The 15,472-nt window shown below is 45.3% G+C and overlaps 1 protein-coding gene across 1 annotated transcript in view; it reads left to right on the top strand.

The window, feature by feature from the left end:
- ephb4a (eph receptor B4a) overlaps window positions 1-15,472 on the top strand; it is a 42,343-nt gene that overhangs the window by 17,141 nt on the left and 9,730 nt on the right. Inside the window, exons 4-10 of the mRNA XM_056285013.1 lie at window positions 4,129-4,410; window positions 4,641-5,031; window positions 12,212-12,364; window positions 13,984-14,319; window positions 14,423-14,547; window positions 14,744-14,909; window positions 15,334-15,433. Of these exons, the coding sequence (XP_056140988.1) occupies window positions 4,129-4,410; window positions 4,641-5,031; window positions 12,212-12,364; window positions 13,984-14,319; window positions 14,423-14,547; window positions 14,744-14,909; window positions 15,334-15,433 (1,553 nt within the window). The remainder of the gene's footprint in view (window positions 1-4,128; window positions 4,411-4,640; window positions 5,032-12,211; window positions 12,365-13,983; window positions 14,320-14,422; window positions 14,548-14,743; window positions 14,910-15,333; window positions 15,434-15,472) is intronic.

The following is a 15,472-nucleotide window of genomic DNA, read 5'->3' as shown; positions in this document are numbered from 1 at the left end:
TGGCAAGATTAGATGAGATGATGAGATGAAATTTTAATGATCCCCGTGGGGAAATTGAGTCACTGCAGCAACAGAAGAAATGTAAATAGAAATGGAGATAAAAAGAAACGAATTCACATAAACATCAGCATGAAGGCATAAAACGCATCACAACTAACAGTGACACGAGCCATATAAAAAGATAAGAACATGAGATAATGATGGATAGGTGTATTGACATAACTTCACACCCGCATGCAAGGTTCACAGAAAAGGCAAATGAGGGAATGGAAAAGATGCTTGCTACACTCATCTTTTAATGCCTTGATGAAGGCTGCATACCGAAACCCGTTGCTTTTCATAATAAATTGTCCTTCTCTGCACTGAGAGTGTAGCTCAGATCTTTCCGATTCTCAGCATATGAGATAACAACATGCATTGTGTGCATGGCGTGCATATACCTAGACTTTTGACCCAGCCAGCCGGTGCATCAGTGATGAGAAGGGCGTAGCATCTGACAAATTATGGCTAAGGAGACGCTGACATGGAGGTCTCAGGGACTTTTCAACTGCACTGATTTCTCAACTATGACATCAAGATGCCGAAAATGAAATGGAAGGTAAAACTGACAAAGAGTCTATTCACAAGGGGCGGTCTATTTCATTGCCTAATAATGTGGGGATCACCGGTTCGAATCCCCGTGTTACCTCTGGCTTGGTCGGGTGCTCCTACAGACACAATTGACCGTGTCTGCGGGTGGGAAACTGGATGTGGGCATGTGTCCTGGTCGCTGCACTAGCACCTCCTCTGGTCAGTCGGGATGCCTGTTCGGGGGGGAGGGGGAACTGGGGGGAATAGCATGATCCTCCCACGCGCTACATTCCCCTGACGAAACTCCTCACTGTCAGGTGATAAAAAGCAGCTGGTGACCCCACGTGTATCAGAGGAGGCATGTGGTAGTCTGCAGCCCTCCCCGGATCAGCAGAGGGGGTGGAGCAACGGCCGGGATGGCTTGGCTACCCATCCATGGCCACTTCAATTGGGGGGGTTAAAACAAAGAGGATTAAAAAAAAAGAAAAATTGAGACTCGCAAAATAAATGAATGCCTTTCATGATTCACCTCATCCTTTCTTTACTGTACACTTTGATGAATACAAAAAAGCTCCATTGACATGGTGGCATTAAACCACAGGGTAAATTGGATGTTCATTATTTCCAATAGAAGAACTGTGAGTGCTGCCTACCACCCTTGCCAACAGAATTTGACTTGACATGTCTAAAAGGCTGTATGTCCTTCGCCTTTGACTGCCGCCTTGCAATCAGCATAGCCTTTTTGTTTTAGGGCCATAATGTGAATACAGTGAGGGAGACCAGCTGTCTCTTTGATAGCACTCACTTAGTTGCCTCTGCTAAACGCTGGCAAACAATGCCTCCTTAATGGGCTTATTTAGCTCACACATACCCTGGCTTGTCTCAAAGAAAGACATTTCAAGGTGGGCGTCAGACAGGGCTGTCAAATTTCTGTGATGACTTCTTTGACAAATTAGAATGTAATTTAACTAAGGAAAGAAAATTAAGCACCTTTTGTCAGGATTTGACAAATTAATGGTTGTGCAGTGGCATGGTGGTGCAGTGGTTAGCGCGGTCGCCTCACAGCAGGAAGGTCCTGGGTTCGAGCCCCGGGGTAGTCCGACCTTGGGGGTCGTCCCGCATCGTCCTCTGTGTGGAGTTTGCATGTTCTCCCCGTGTCTGTGTGGGTTTCCTCCGGGTGCTCTGGTTTCCTCCCACAGTCCAAAGACATGTAGGTCAGGTGAATCGTCTTTACTAAATTGTCCCTAGGTGTGTATGTGTGTGTGTGTGTGTGTGTGTATCTGTGTCTGTGTGTGTGTGTCGGCCCTGTGATGGCCTGGTGGCCTGTCCAGGGTGTCTCCCCGTCTCCTGCCAAATGACTGCTGGGATAGGCTCCAGCATCCCTGTGACCCTGAGACCAGGATAAGCAGTTTGAATAATGGACGGACAGATGGATGATTGTGCATGTTACATGGAATTAAGAATCATACTGTGTTTATGTTACTTTTTACATATACGTAACATATTGGTAACTGAAACAGACCGCTTCAGTGTTTGTATTGGTCTCATATGAACAATACAAGGCCTAAATATGGCTGCTTGTTTTCTGATCCATAGGCTCTCACTGTACAACTGACAATTTTTACGTTGATGCAGATTTAGCCGTCCAAAGCGGAGTCAAACAAGATTTGGGAAATTGTAGAACAAGCATTTGTTCACACAAACTGGTGCTTCCGAAGCCGTGGTATAATGTCTGGGATGAAAGCATAAAACTCTCACCCCAAGAGATTCAAACGTAGCCCCCAGCATGCTGTTGTAATTCATTCAGTTCTCTCTGCCAGTATTCTGTCATGCTTTCCACATCAACTGCAAATGGATTTTTAAAAATTTACATATTTACATAACTAAATCTCTGTGCCTCAAGGTCAAAAAATCTCTAAATTCAGCTTTGAGCATGTACAGCTTGAGTGCATAGTCTGCTTTCGGTGGGGAGTAGTGATGATGATCACATTTACCATTGACAAGTTAGAAATTGAGCAAAGTTTTCCTCTTACATTTGACTATCCAACAAATGCAGTTTTATCCTCAAGGTTGTTCATGCTTCCCCTTGCTGGCCATGAAACTGGTAATTTCCTTAAGCCGCTCACAGGATCTGCACAGCTCTTTTCTACAACCCAGTCAGCATGGCTCAGTTTGTAGGCTAGATATTAGAATTAAGAAAGATCGATCAAAGTAAAACCTCGGGAATTTCTTTGCACGCCCAAACGAAGACTTCAGTCGCCTACCTCTCTTGAAGCGGTCAGCCCTTCAGTATCAACATTTCCCTTTTTAGCCATTTCCAGTTTGGTAGCCAGTTGCCAATGGCCAGTTAGATTGTTTGAAGTACATTTAAGGCTGAGAGCTGTGTCTGTTTGCCATGCAGTGTGCGACTTTTGTTTACTTGATAGCTAAAGACTGTGGTCTTCAGTCTTTCTTGATCCTCTTTCACAACAAAATCCTGGTATTTTCCTGAGTTTCAAATCCTGGGGTTGTTAAACCACCGAGATGATGCCAGGTATGTTGTGTGTGAAGGAGGAACAACCAGCACAACACAACTACACACAATTAATTACGCCACACCCTATCCTATCCTCCACATCATCAGCTCCTTGTTTATATTGACCCTGAAAAAATGGAAAGTGTATTACGTAATTCCTGTGCTAATTTTATATTTTGCCAGTATTTGTATGAAATACATGTCCACAATTGTTATTACATTGGCTTTACAGTGCTGTGGAAAAGCGACGACTATTTGGTTGCTAGTGGACGAAGCTTTTGTCTTTGAATTTGTCTTTTTTCTTTGTCTTCTCAATGAACTGTCAAGCCCAACATGTCAGATTTATGAATACGGGTGTCCGGGTGGTGTGGCGGTCTATTCCGTTGCCTACCAACACAGGGATCGCCATGTTAGAATCCCCGTGTTACCTCCGGCTTGGTCGGGCGTCCCTACAGACACAATTGGCCGTGTCTGCAGGCAGGAAGCCAAATGTAGGTATGTGTCTTGGTCGCCACACTAGCGCCTCCTCTGGTCGGTCAGGGTGCCTGTTCAGCGGGGAGGGGGAACTGGGGGGGATAATGTGATCCCACGCACTACGTCCCCCTGGTGAAACTCCTCACTGTCAGGTTTAAAAGAAGCGGTTGGCGGCTCCACATGTATCGGAGGAGGCATGTGGTAGTCTGCAGCAGAGGGGATTGAGCAGCGACCAGGACGGCTCGCAAGAGTGGGGTAATTGGCCAAGTACAATTGTGAGAAAAAGGGGGGGGGGGATTATGAATGCTGCAAGAGTCCATTTCACACTGAAAAACCCAGGAAATGTCTGTGCCAATGCCTAGGAAGAGTGCTTAACGGTACCCAGGACTCACTGAGCCACTTTTACACCAAAGGTGAACCCAGTAAAAACACAGCATTTTAGTATGAAGTGAAAGTGGTATTTGGGTGTCAGTTACAATAACTGACAAAATGAAATGAGGTTTAGATGTGTCATGAGTTATATAGCATTTCATTTTGTTGTTTGATCCTCTTCTGTTTTCTTTTCTCAGTGGGAGGAAATGAGTGGTCTGGATGAGGAGAAGAACAGTGTGAGGATATATCAGATCTGCCAGACAGAAAGCTCATCCAGCCATTGGCTGCGCAGTGGGCTGATTCTGCGGCGTGGAGCCTCTCAGGTGTATGTGGAGCTGCGCTTCACCATGATGGAGTGCTCTTCGAGGACCACCCACCACCGAAGCTGTAAGGAGACCTTTAACCTCTACTACTACCAGGCAGACACAAATGAGGCCACAGCCACTCACCCACCCTGGATGGAGAACCCATACACCAAGGTAGCCACCTCCAATCTTAGCTTTACCTATCCTAATGTGTGTGTGCATTCAGTGATGTGCTATGTAAATTCTCAGGTCTCAATATCTATCCCTTATCTATGATCTGACCATTGTCACAAGCTTTCAAGTAGCATGTGAACTTTCACGACTGAATACTATGTATGGAATTTTACCGTTATATAAGACTTAAAGCTTTTGCCTTTGCAATCTTCCCTACTTTCCTGTCTTAGGTGGACACAGTGGCTGCAGACTTCCTATTGAGGAAGGGCGGGGAGCAGAAGTTCAATGTGAAGACATTGCGACTCGGCCCTCTGTCTAAGCGAGGCTTCTATTTGGCCTTTCAGGCTCAGGGAGCATGCATGGCCTTGCTGTCAGTCAGGGTCTTTTTCAAGAAGTGTCCTGCTCTGGTCAGTGCCCTCTCCTCCTTCTCTGAGACCATACCCCGCACCTTGGTGCAAGAGGCACAAGGGGTGTGTGTGGAGAATGCAGCCCAACAGGGTCCCCGACCACGCCCCCCTAAGCTCTTCTGTGGGGAAGATGGCCAGTGGGTGGGCCAGCCTACAACATCATGTGCTTGCTTGCCAGGATTTGAGCCTGCTGAAGGACACACTCGGTGTACAGGTAAATAAATAAATAAATAAATATAAAAAATGTTGGCAGACAGGGAGAAATAATGAGGTTGAATGTGTGAGTGGATTCGGGGAAGTGATGTCTTATCAGTTCTGGTGAGAAGCTCCTGGCATACATGTATTTATGTGCACTCGACACCCACACAGACAGGCACAACAGGAGCAGGGAGACTAAACATGAAACAATGGGTATCATGAGGGCGGGGTTCACTGAAGGTCTAACAATCTAAGAGGAAATGAGAGGCTAAGGAAGTTAATGAATCAGGAGAATGGCTGGGACACTGAGGGGACGGAAAGAGGTCAGGAGGAGCATTTTGGAGGTCAGAGGGAGAGGATGGGGGTCAAAGGATTATTGCTGAGACATCTCAGAAGGACGAAGGATGCGAGAGGGTTGAAGTGAGAGGAGGAAGGCAGAAAGAGAAAGATCCTATAACTTGGAGAACATCAAAGCCAAGCGGACAATAAAGAGGAAGAAGAGGAGAATTCTCTCAGGAGCCGTGCTGCAGCTTTAATGAGTGCAATTAGCCAACTCTGCACATAAAACACACATGCTACCCCCCCATACACACACACACACACACACACACACACTCATATCAGCCAGTAATACAGAAAATGAAATTTAAACCCAAACGGCTAGAATTTTTAGTTATTATTTGTAATCACTCTGTTTAAAAGGCTAACTTGGTTGAATTGATTGATAAGGAGTTCATGTTGTGGTGTTGCGAATCGAAAATCTTTTTTTAAAATGTAAATTTTCTCTTCCTGAAGGAATGTGAACAGTAGCGCTTTCACACGCTGCATTTTTACGTTGAGGTAAATTTCAACAAAAATGTCTCAGCAGTTATAAAAGAGAAATAGAGACCTAAACGGAATTGAACATATTTTTCATATTGATGGACTGGCAGTCTGTCCAGGGTGTCTCCCCGCCTGCCGCCCAGTGACTGCTGGGATAGGCTCCAGCATCCCTGCAACCCTGAGTTTGATATTCGTTTTAGAAACTTGAATCTTATCTCTTGGTTCATCATCAGCTAATAATTTGCTGGTACATAAAGCTCACATGAATTTCTGTAGATGCACCAGCCGAATTCAACCGACCAGGTTAAAATGCTGGGTTAGATAACCTTGAAGCGAAACCTTAGAATATTTTAACCAGGTAATCTTGACGTAAAGATCTAGCAAGTTAAAAATACAGTGGAGCTTAGTGGCTGGGATATATTTACCTATGTGTCTCTAGTTTTCAAATAGCTGTCAGTGTGGTAGAAATTACACAAGGTTTTAATGTGACATTCATCGTGTTTGGAAATGGATTCAAAGCCACTACGTTGAACAGAATTTTCAGATCTGCCACAAAATGCTCCACAATGCAAAAATGATCCAAGTATCAACATCAGGCTATAAAATTATAAAAGCATGGTGGTTTGGCTGCTTTAAAGTAAAAATAGTATTTTTAGCTTCAAACACTTTTCAGGAGCCAGTGGGTGCCCAGTGATAGGTTTTAGTCCTCACAAGCACAGATCTCGAAAAATAACAAGAGTGAGGCAAGCCGATTTGAGCTGGACCGCATGCCGTGTCTGAGAGCCCCCAGAGCGTGCGAGAGCTGTTCAGTAAGATATGAAACCATGTAGACTCCTTTGCTCACCCCCCGACCCTGTCGCTCCCACTCCCCGCACTCACACCGGCAGCGACCTTCCTTTTGAAAATGATGAAAAGTTGATAAACCTACACATTAAAGAAAAGAGTGTTTGCAACCGATCTTTTAGTTGCAGAAATGTTGTGCTGCTGGAGCAGTTCTGTGTTTGTAGGTGAAGTATTCATAGTCAAGAGGTGGGATCGAGTTATTGTTGTCCAAGTCACAAGTCAAAACAGGCAAGACCGAGTCAAAAGTGACTCGATTGTGAATAGAGTCCAAGTCACGTGACTCGAGTCCACACCTGTGCTTACAATGTTCGCTATTGGCCATTTTGTCCACTTTTGCCTTGACAACCAGGGAATGAAACTCGTAGTGATTACATTTTGCAGCCTAGAAACCAAAATAATTATTTCTCAGCAAATTCCGTAGTTACAACAAGATTGTGTGTCGTATTCACAAACGTCAGTTCATTGCCGATTTCTAGATTGCAGCACAGGTGTGCGCTCACCTACCTTTCCCTCTGTTGTTGAGACTGGGGGATCAAAGTTTCTCTCCGTTTTGAAGCCAACAGGCATTTCAAGCTGTAAAAAGGGTGACAAAAATGGTGCCAAAAGAGGAGGCACGTGTGTGTGTGTGTGTGTGTGTGTGTGTGTGTGTGTGTGTGTGTGTGTGTGTGTGTGTGTGTGTGTGTGTGTGTGTGTGTGTGTGTGTGTGTGTGTGTGATGTGCCGGTCAGTTCTGGAGCCACCGAACCTGCCCTGCAGCTTTAATGGATCCACCTGCAACCCGACCCAACTCCATATATTGCCATTATAATCTAAGGCTGTGAAGCTTCGTAATTACAGTGTTTCTGGTGTCCGTTCGGCATCTAAAATTAAGATAAAGCATCATAGTTCTTGTCATAAAAATCAAACTATCTGTTTGCCCAGAAATACCCCCCACATATTTTACAAGAAAAATCTTATTAACCATAATACCTGGCACGAAGGAGTGAATTTCATGATAAAAATCCCCCAGGTCTGCATGTGTAGTTCTGCTTCATCTAACATTACTGTGGCCTGAGTCTTTATCAAAGGTGTATTTACGACACAAAAACACAAGCAACTGATGGTCTGATAGCTTGAGGAGCTAGGCGTTGCGACCATCCAGGACCTCTCAACTTGACAGGCGGTGTGATTGACACAGGGGCTCCAACATGGTTGTTGCTTGGTTGTCGTTTGATCTCACGAACCGGGGGTCCAAAGGGACAGTACCTTTCTCCTGACTGTATTGATGAGATGCAGCGGATGGACCGCACCTAACCTTAATCCGAGCCTTACCACAACCTTACCTTAGCTCAAACCAACCAGGCAATGGTACCGTCCCCTTGTGCCTTCACGTCATGTGATCTAGCAACAACCCTCCGCCATCAGACCTGAAGAATTACTCATTGTTGTGCTCCTTGTGTCATTTTTACTCCTACGGTAACACATTTCTCCCAGAATCCTACCTGTGTTGCCATGAAATGACCAACCGCCATCTAGGATTTTGCCTAAAAACTGGCTTCACAGCACACCGAGAGAAAAACAGTTGGGTCGCTGCTTCTAGTTTTTTATATTATTTCTAATAAGTTTCGACTCAGCTGTGTGTGTGTGTGTTCTTGTACTTCTATCATTGTGAGAACCAATTTGGGGTTTTTTTTTAATTTATTTCTGATTTTTCCCTTTGTCTCCAGTTTAGTGACCAATTGATCCCTATTTAGTTCAAACACCCACCCTCGTACTGCATGCGTTCGCCAACTGTATCTCTCCAGCCGCAGTCTCGAAGGAGACGCCTCGCCACTTTCGTGACAAGGCGAATCCAGGCCGAACCACTGCTTTTTCCGACACACACAGAGACACATTCATGTGACGAACACAAGCCAACTCCGCCCCCCTGAAGACAGTGTTGCCAATTATTGCTGCTTCGTCGAGTCTGGCCATAGTCGGATCTGACGAGACCGGGGCATGAACCCCGGTCCCCAGTGGGCAACTGCATTGACACAAAGCCGACGCTTAAACCGCTACACCAACGCGGACCCCCAATTTGAGTTTTAACCATCAAAGTCAGGACATTTTTGCAAACTGAGGACATTTTGGCCAGTCCTCTTTTCTTGAAGGGTCTATTTTAGGGTGGTTAGGGCTTGGGTTTAGAGTTATGGTTAGAATTAGAATGAGGTTAAGGGTTAGTTGTGTATGTCCCATGGTTAAGGTGTGTGTGTGTGTGTGTGTGTGTGTGTGTGTGTGTGTGTGTGTGTGTGTGTGTGTGTGTGTGTGTGTGTGTGTGTGCGTGCGTAGCGCTCCTCCTGCTGTTACAGTTCTCACCCTGTGTGCTTGCTCTTGTGCATGTCAACAAAGGGGATTTCACTCTCACGGGCCACACCGCAAACTAATATAGATTGCTACAAGTTCGAAAGGTCAGCATTAGTAAGCTGTGATTTGAACCATGTTTTGTTTTTATATATATATATATAAGATGGCACCGTTTACTTTTCTGACTTACCCAAGCCCCTCGTTCTTCACTGCCTCGTAGTAATGTCAAGCCAAGCAGTGTCACCTTGTAGAAACATATTGAAATGCAAAAAGGATGCGCTCCATTTTAGCGGGGCCGCTTAGAAACCGGCAGTAAAAGATTGGTCATGCTGGGCAACCATCAGGTAAGTATTTGTATGGTAACCCTGCCCCCCCCCCCCAGACTATGCCAGCAGGCTGTTGCTGGTAATAAGAAATTACTTGTCAACCAGGCTGGTTAAATAAGGGCTAAAAATATCCCCAGAACGTTAGCGTTCCACCTGCTTCCACTTTCGAGGGGTAGTTCTGTCATCTGTCAGTCTTTATTGCTCTGTAATTTTTAGCCTCTAATATAATTTCACCGTTCGCATGAATGTGATGTGCACGATTTAGCATAAGATTAATTTGTAGTTACAACTGTTTATTGCGGTGGGCTGTGAACCGAGCAGACATGCAGCAGCAATTGGCACACACTTCCTGTGTCTGCAGCTGCCTGGAATCATGTGTGTGTGTCCGTGCATGTGTGAGTGAGTGAGTGAGTGAGTGAGTGAGTGAGTGAGTGAGTGAGAGAGAGAGAGGAGAGAGGAGAGAGAGAGAGAGAGAGAGAGAGAGAGAGAGAGAGAGAGAGAGAGAGATGAGAGGAGAGAGAGAGGAGAGAGAGAGAAGAGAGAGAGAGGAGAGAGAGAGAGAGAGAGAGAGAGAGAGAGAGATGTGCCGGTCAGTTCTGGAGCCATCGAGCAGCTTTAATGGACCCACCTGCAACCAACCCAGATGGGGTTAGGTTGGTAGTATATGGAAGTCAGCGGCTCTTCGGGCCCCCAATTTCTAAAAATCCTTTCATTTTTACCTTTCATGAATTAAGCCCGCCTTGTAGGCTAACATAAACAGTAGGCGATACCTTGGGTTTAGGCTACCGTATGAGGTAGTCGCTTGGTATTTAGGCATATTTTTAAAACACAGAATTACTCTCTCGGCTTACGCTGTGTGTGCTACAGATTGAACAGATCAGTCATGCTTATTTGATATGCTACCGGTGTATAAAGAGACTAAACCTACACTGAAAAAAGACATGTCTAAGCTAAGTGGGATGTTTATGGAAAACACTTGTTTGAGGCTTGTCGCTGTACACTGTGGTGCGGTGTGCGCGCCGTGCGTGATGGAGTTGAAATAAATTGGCGTGAAGCAAGTTTACAGCCAATTAATATTGTCTGTTGCGAAGTTGGGCCGAACTCCTGTAAGTAATGTAGATCTGTGATTATTTTGCAATGGAAATAGCCGAAAGAATGGAAAGGTCATCTCAGCACGCACGCATGCGTAGGCCGCGTAGTTGAGTCTGAACAGGTCAGGCGAAAGTATCCAAATGAGGACAGCTTAGATCGTTTAGGAACAATAATAATATAGATTTATCTACTAATAATAATCTGAATATATAGTATGTTTTGTTTTTTTTTCCTCTGCATAAACCTGACCCACTTGCAACCTGCCTGAACCTCGCCTACAAGATTTATTTTTTACCTGTGCAAGGTTTTTTCTAACCTATCCGATACGCGGGTCCGAGAACAAGATGTTATATTGCTGCAAAGCCCACCGAGGCAAATTTGTAATTTGTGATAATGGGCTACACAAGTAAAATTGACTTGACTTGACCTATGCCTGTGGGCAAAACCACAGATTCCACAAACTGAATCAACCCGTGCATCTCGTGTGTGTGTGTGTGTGTGTGTGTGTGTGTGTGTGTGTGTGTGTGTGTGTGTGTGTGCGTGCGTGCGTGTGTGTGCGAGCGCCCGCCCGCCCACGTGTGTGCATGCGTGTGTCTCTGAAGTACGGAGTGAAACAGATAAGAGGAAAGCACATTCCAATTCATTTAATTTTGTTTACGCATCATTTCCAGTGATTGCTCGGTGCTACACTCCTCTTTTTTTTTTTTCCACATTTATTTATTTATTTATTTTGACTTTTTTCCCCCCACTGAGCAGACTTTGAATTGGACGTGGATCATACGGTAAAGCTGTTTTTGAAAGCAGAAGATCCGTGGGATGTCCCGCCGCAGGTTAGCAGAGGTTGTCCGGTGCCTCCTCTTCAAGGCCTGTTTTCCATTTCAGAGGAGAACGCTCGATCGACTATCAAACACTTTCCTGGCATCGACTTAAGTGTATTGTTTTCCTTATTGTTCTGAATTATCCTGTGCCACAACCACCATCCATCAGGTATCCGAGCAGGCCTGCCAAACTCTGCCAAAATCTCAAAGCGGCTGCCGGGACGATGAGTCATTGTGTTTCTGGAGGAGGGCTCAAAAGGTCGTCGTTGCTCATGGCTCGCTTTTCTTGCTTTGTTTTGTTTTCGGATTTTGTCTCAAACACTTTGTTGTGGGGCAAAATGGACCGTTTAACCGTGTGGTGTTTTCACCGTCTGTTTTTATTCTTTTACTGCACTGTCAAGCACTTTGAGATCGTCTCTAACAATGAAAGACGCTATACAAATACATTTTATTATTATTATTATTATTATTCACAAATTAAAAGCCTTTAACATGAATGTCACCTTGTTTAAAAAAAAAAGCAAGATGATCCACAAACGTGGGGGGGGGGGGGTACGACATTTTTCTTTTAAAACATGCTTGTATTGCAACAAAGACTTTCTATTTTTGTACATTTACAACAAAAAAAAACCCAAAAAATTTATCTTTTTTTATTTCAAACAACAGTGCATTTGTAGATGGTACTCTTGCATGGTTGAATATCATATCATATTTTCAATTTCCAAAACACAAATGGTAAAAAGTGTGTATTTATACAGTTGACTACTGGGGGGATTGTGGTTCTTTTATTTTTATTTATTTTTAGTTTTTTATTTTATTTTTTGCGTGACGTCCCTTTTTAGTTGGTACATCTTTAAGTAAAATAAAATCTTCCGTACTTCCAATCCAAACTTCTGATGATTTTTCCCCCCTTTTTTTCTAAACTCTGTCACCCTGCCCCCCCCCCCCCACCACCACCCCAAAAAAAAAAAAAGCCTGTCCGGTGGGTCAGTTCAAGTCAGCTACAGAGGACCAATGCACAGGCTGTCCAGGATTCAGCCATGCCCTGGTCACAGGGTCACCTGTGTGTGTGTGCCGCCCAGGATATCTGCGCGCACAGTCTGACCCCCCTGACTCCCCCTGCACCAGTAAGTATGCATACACATACACGACAACTCACACACAGCCACACATGCAAATATGGACGCTCCACACTATAAAAAGTTATCTCCCTCCATCTGTCCGTCTGCCTCTCTCTCTCTCTCTCTCTCTCTCTCTCTCTCTCTCTCTCTCTCTCTCTCTCTCTCTCTCGCTCTCTCTCGCTCTCTCTCTCTGTCTCTTTTTCCAACTCTCACTATTACTTTTTCCCTGTTGGAGTTGCTGTCCTTCACTGTGCTCCCGTTGGCTTGGCCACTTTTGTTTTTACCGTCTGTGACCTTGTTTCTTTATCCCTCCGCTGGTTTTAGCCGGCTTCGTACCTACTGCTTTGTGTCTGTCCTTTGTCGCGGTGCTGAGTATTGAGATGCGTATCTTTTGTGACAGGTTTTAGGAATGGGGGAGGCAGTTCGGTCACTCAAAGGGAGTCTCGAGTGACACCTCCGCAAGGACTCGGGGAATTTAAATTCAGCCACACATTTGATGTGCAAATGGGATTGACTTTTTAATTAGGTGCAGTCTTTCAGAGAGACTATAAAAAAAAAGAAGAGTTTTTGGAACAATAATGTGAAAATCTAAGCCGCACGCTATTGACTATATTTCTCCTCAGCAGGTGTGACACAATTACCAACTGGCATTCACTTTCACCAATTTTCCAATTACTGATAATGCCAATTGGACATGTTTTATGCCGTTGATTTCCCAGTCAATCACGGCATTCCAATTTCACACTTTGCTCTGTTTTCCATTGTATCTTAATTTTGACACCAAAGAGTTGTTGTAAATTTGAATGACACATGTCACATCTTCCTTGCAAGCTCCCCACCCCCACCCCCACCATTTCCACCGAGAACATTGCCATTGGCACTTAGGTTCTCGGCTGCAGGCTCAGTGGCAAAGCTCCGTCTTCGTTGGCAGGGGCTCATTCACTCCGGCTGAGTGGTATCGCTGTTTAGTTATGCTTGGCCGGAAGCAATCGCAATCTTCTTACAATTTTCAGCCGGTGATCATTATCATCCAATTATAGACAAATGCAATTGGAGCACCCGTTCCATTCTGGATGTCTGTTGTTTCCTGCTGTGCCCCTAAGCCTCTCTTCAGTGGTACAGTCTGATTAAAATGTCATCAGAACAAAGTTCCCATTGCAGCAAGTAAATATATGTCTCACACGGTCTATGGAGCAACAACAGAACAGGTTCTGTAAAAGTCTAGTGATTGTATTCGTTTGTATTTTCCACACTACGGTTGTCATATTTTAGCGTAGTGCACTCTCGACACGTCCTCTTTTCGTGCTGCTCTGTGTGGCTCACCAGTGGATGAAATTTTCTGCACTTTTTTTTTCTTCCTCTTGCACAGGGAGATTAGAGCAAAGCATCAGCCAGAGTGCAGCAACCCTCTCGCTGCTGGGGATTCGGTTTCCCCCTCAAGGACACGCCAAAAGGGCTGATATTTTAATGTCAGGGCGGCCTGAACCTCACGCTACATTCCAAGAATCAACTTTTCACCCTGCCGTTACTCTGCTGCCCATTATAATTACATGGGAAATTGCTTAAACGTCGTAATTTTAATTTTAATTTATTTTATTTTTTTATTTTCATTTTTGTCACCCAAGGACCTCCTTCAGCACCACGCAGCATTGTCACCAAAATCAACGACACCACCCTCTCACTGGAGTGGAATGAGCCCCTGGACAGTGGTGGCAGGACAGACCTGAGCTACGCCATCAGATGCTCCCTCTGTGGCCCGCCCAGGGGCCCCTGCATGCCCTGCGGAGACAGTGTCAGCTACCGTCCCGCGCAGTACGGTTTGCTGGGTCGCAGGGTGGAGGTCTGGGGCCTCATGCCCCACACCACTTACACCTTCTCCATTCAAGCCCTCAACGGGGTATCTCAGCTCAGCGACAAGAGCCCTGCCAGCGAGAGTGTTAACATCACAACAAACCATGACGGTACGAAAAGCAGGGGGGGAAAGGACGAGAAGCATAACATGTCAGGTAACTTTAAAACGTGAGGAGTTCATGACTTGACTGTGATTTTCATCTGCGTTGACAGTGCCGGTGCTGGTATCTGTGATTCGGAAGAGCGTGTCGACAGAGAGCAGTCTGACTCTCCACTGGTCAGTTCCAGCCCAGCCTTACTACACCATCCTGGAGTACCAGCTACGCTACTGTGAGAAGGTGAGCGCACAGCCAACTTGGACAACATCCATCCGTCCTCCCGCTGTCAAGCTGTCAGGCTCATTTCACCACTTTTGTCTCGGTTTCACATTTCTGCTGTTCATAAGGAATTCAATTTTATTATCGCTGTCATCTGCCCCATAGGTTCCTCTTTTACCTCACCTCGCCTTTTTCTAACGCTGTTTCTGTTTGGTAGGAGCGGCGTGGCGAGGATCAGTGTCATTTCAGAGAGAGTGACAGTAACCACGTGGTACTGAGCGACCTTCGCAGGGCCACCCAGTATGAGGTCCAGGTCCGAGCACGCACAATGGCTGGCTACGGCAGCTTCAGTCCAACAGCCATTTTCCGCACCCTGCCTGATGGTAAGGAAAGGTACTTTTAAGGGTGACTTTGACTTGCATCTCCCGTAGATGTATATTTTTAGTCTTCCACATATTTTTGTTTTTTAGATTGAATTGTTTTGCAGATAATTTCACTGCAGATATTATGGAAATATGGACGGTGTCCTTCACTTGAGCCGGTGCCCTTGTGTTAAGCTTTTCTCTGTGTTACAGCCTTATATCATGCTTTCTCTCTCCCTCTTTTCATTTCTTCTCTTTTACCATATTGTTCTTTAACACCAATATAAACATCCTGCTGCCATTTTTATATTTAAGCCGTCTGTCTGTCTGTCTGTCTGTCTGTCTGTCTGTCTCTCTCTCTCTCTCTCTCTCTCTCTCTCTCTCTCTCTCTCTCTCTCTGTCTCTCTCTCTCGCTTTCTCGCCGCACCTCATCCCACTCCCACAGGGCATGACTCTCCCTCCCAGCTCTTGGTCACTGGTGTCCTTATCGCTGTGGGAATGTTGCTGCTCATCACTCTCATCTGTGTGGCTGTCTTCTGCATACGGTGAGAACCAGGGAGCGAGAGATAGATTTGGAAAGGAAC

Source organism: Lampris incognitus, chromosome 8 (assembly GCF_029633865.1).
Source record: "Lampris incognitus isolate fLamInc1 chromosome 8, fLamInc1.hap2, whole genome shotgun sequence".
Lineage (NCBI taxonomy): Eukaryota > Metazoa > Chordata > Actinopteri > Lampriformes > Lampridae > Lampris > Lampris incognitus.
The sequence above is the reverse complement of the archived record's forward strand: the minus strand, read 5'-3'. Positions and strand labels throughout refer to the sequence as shown.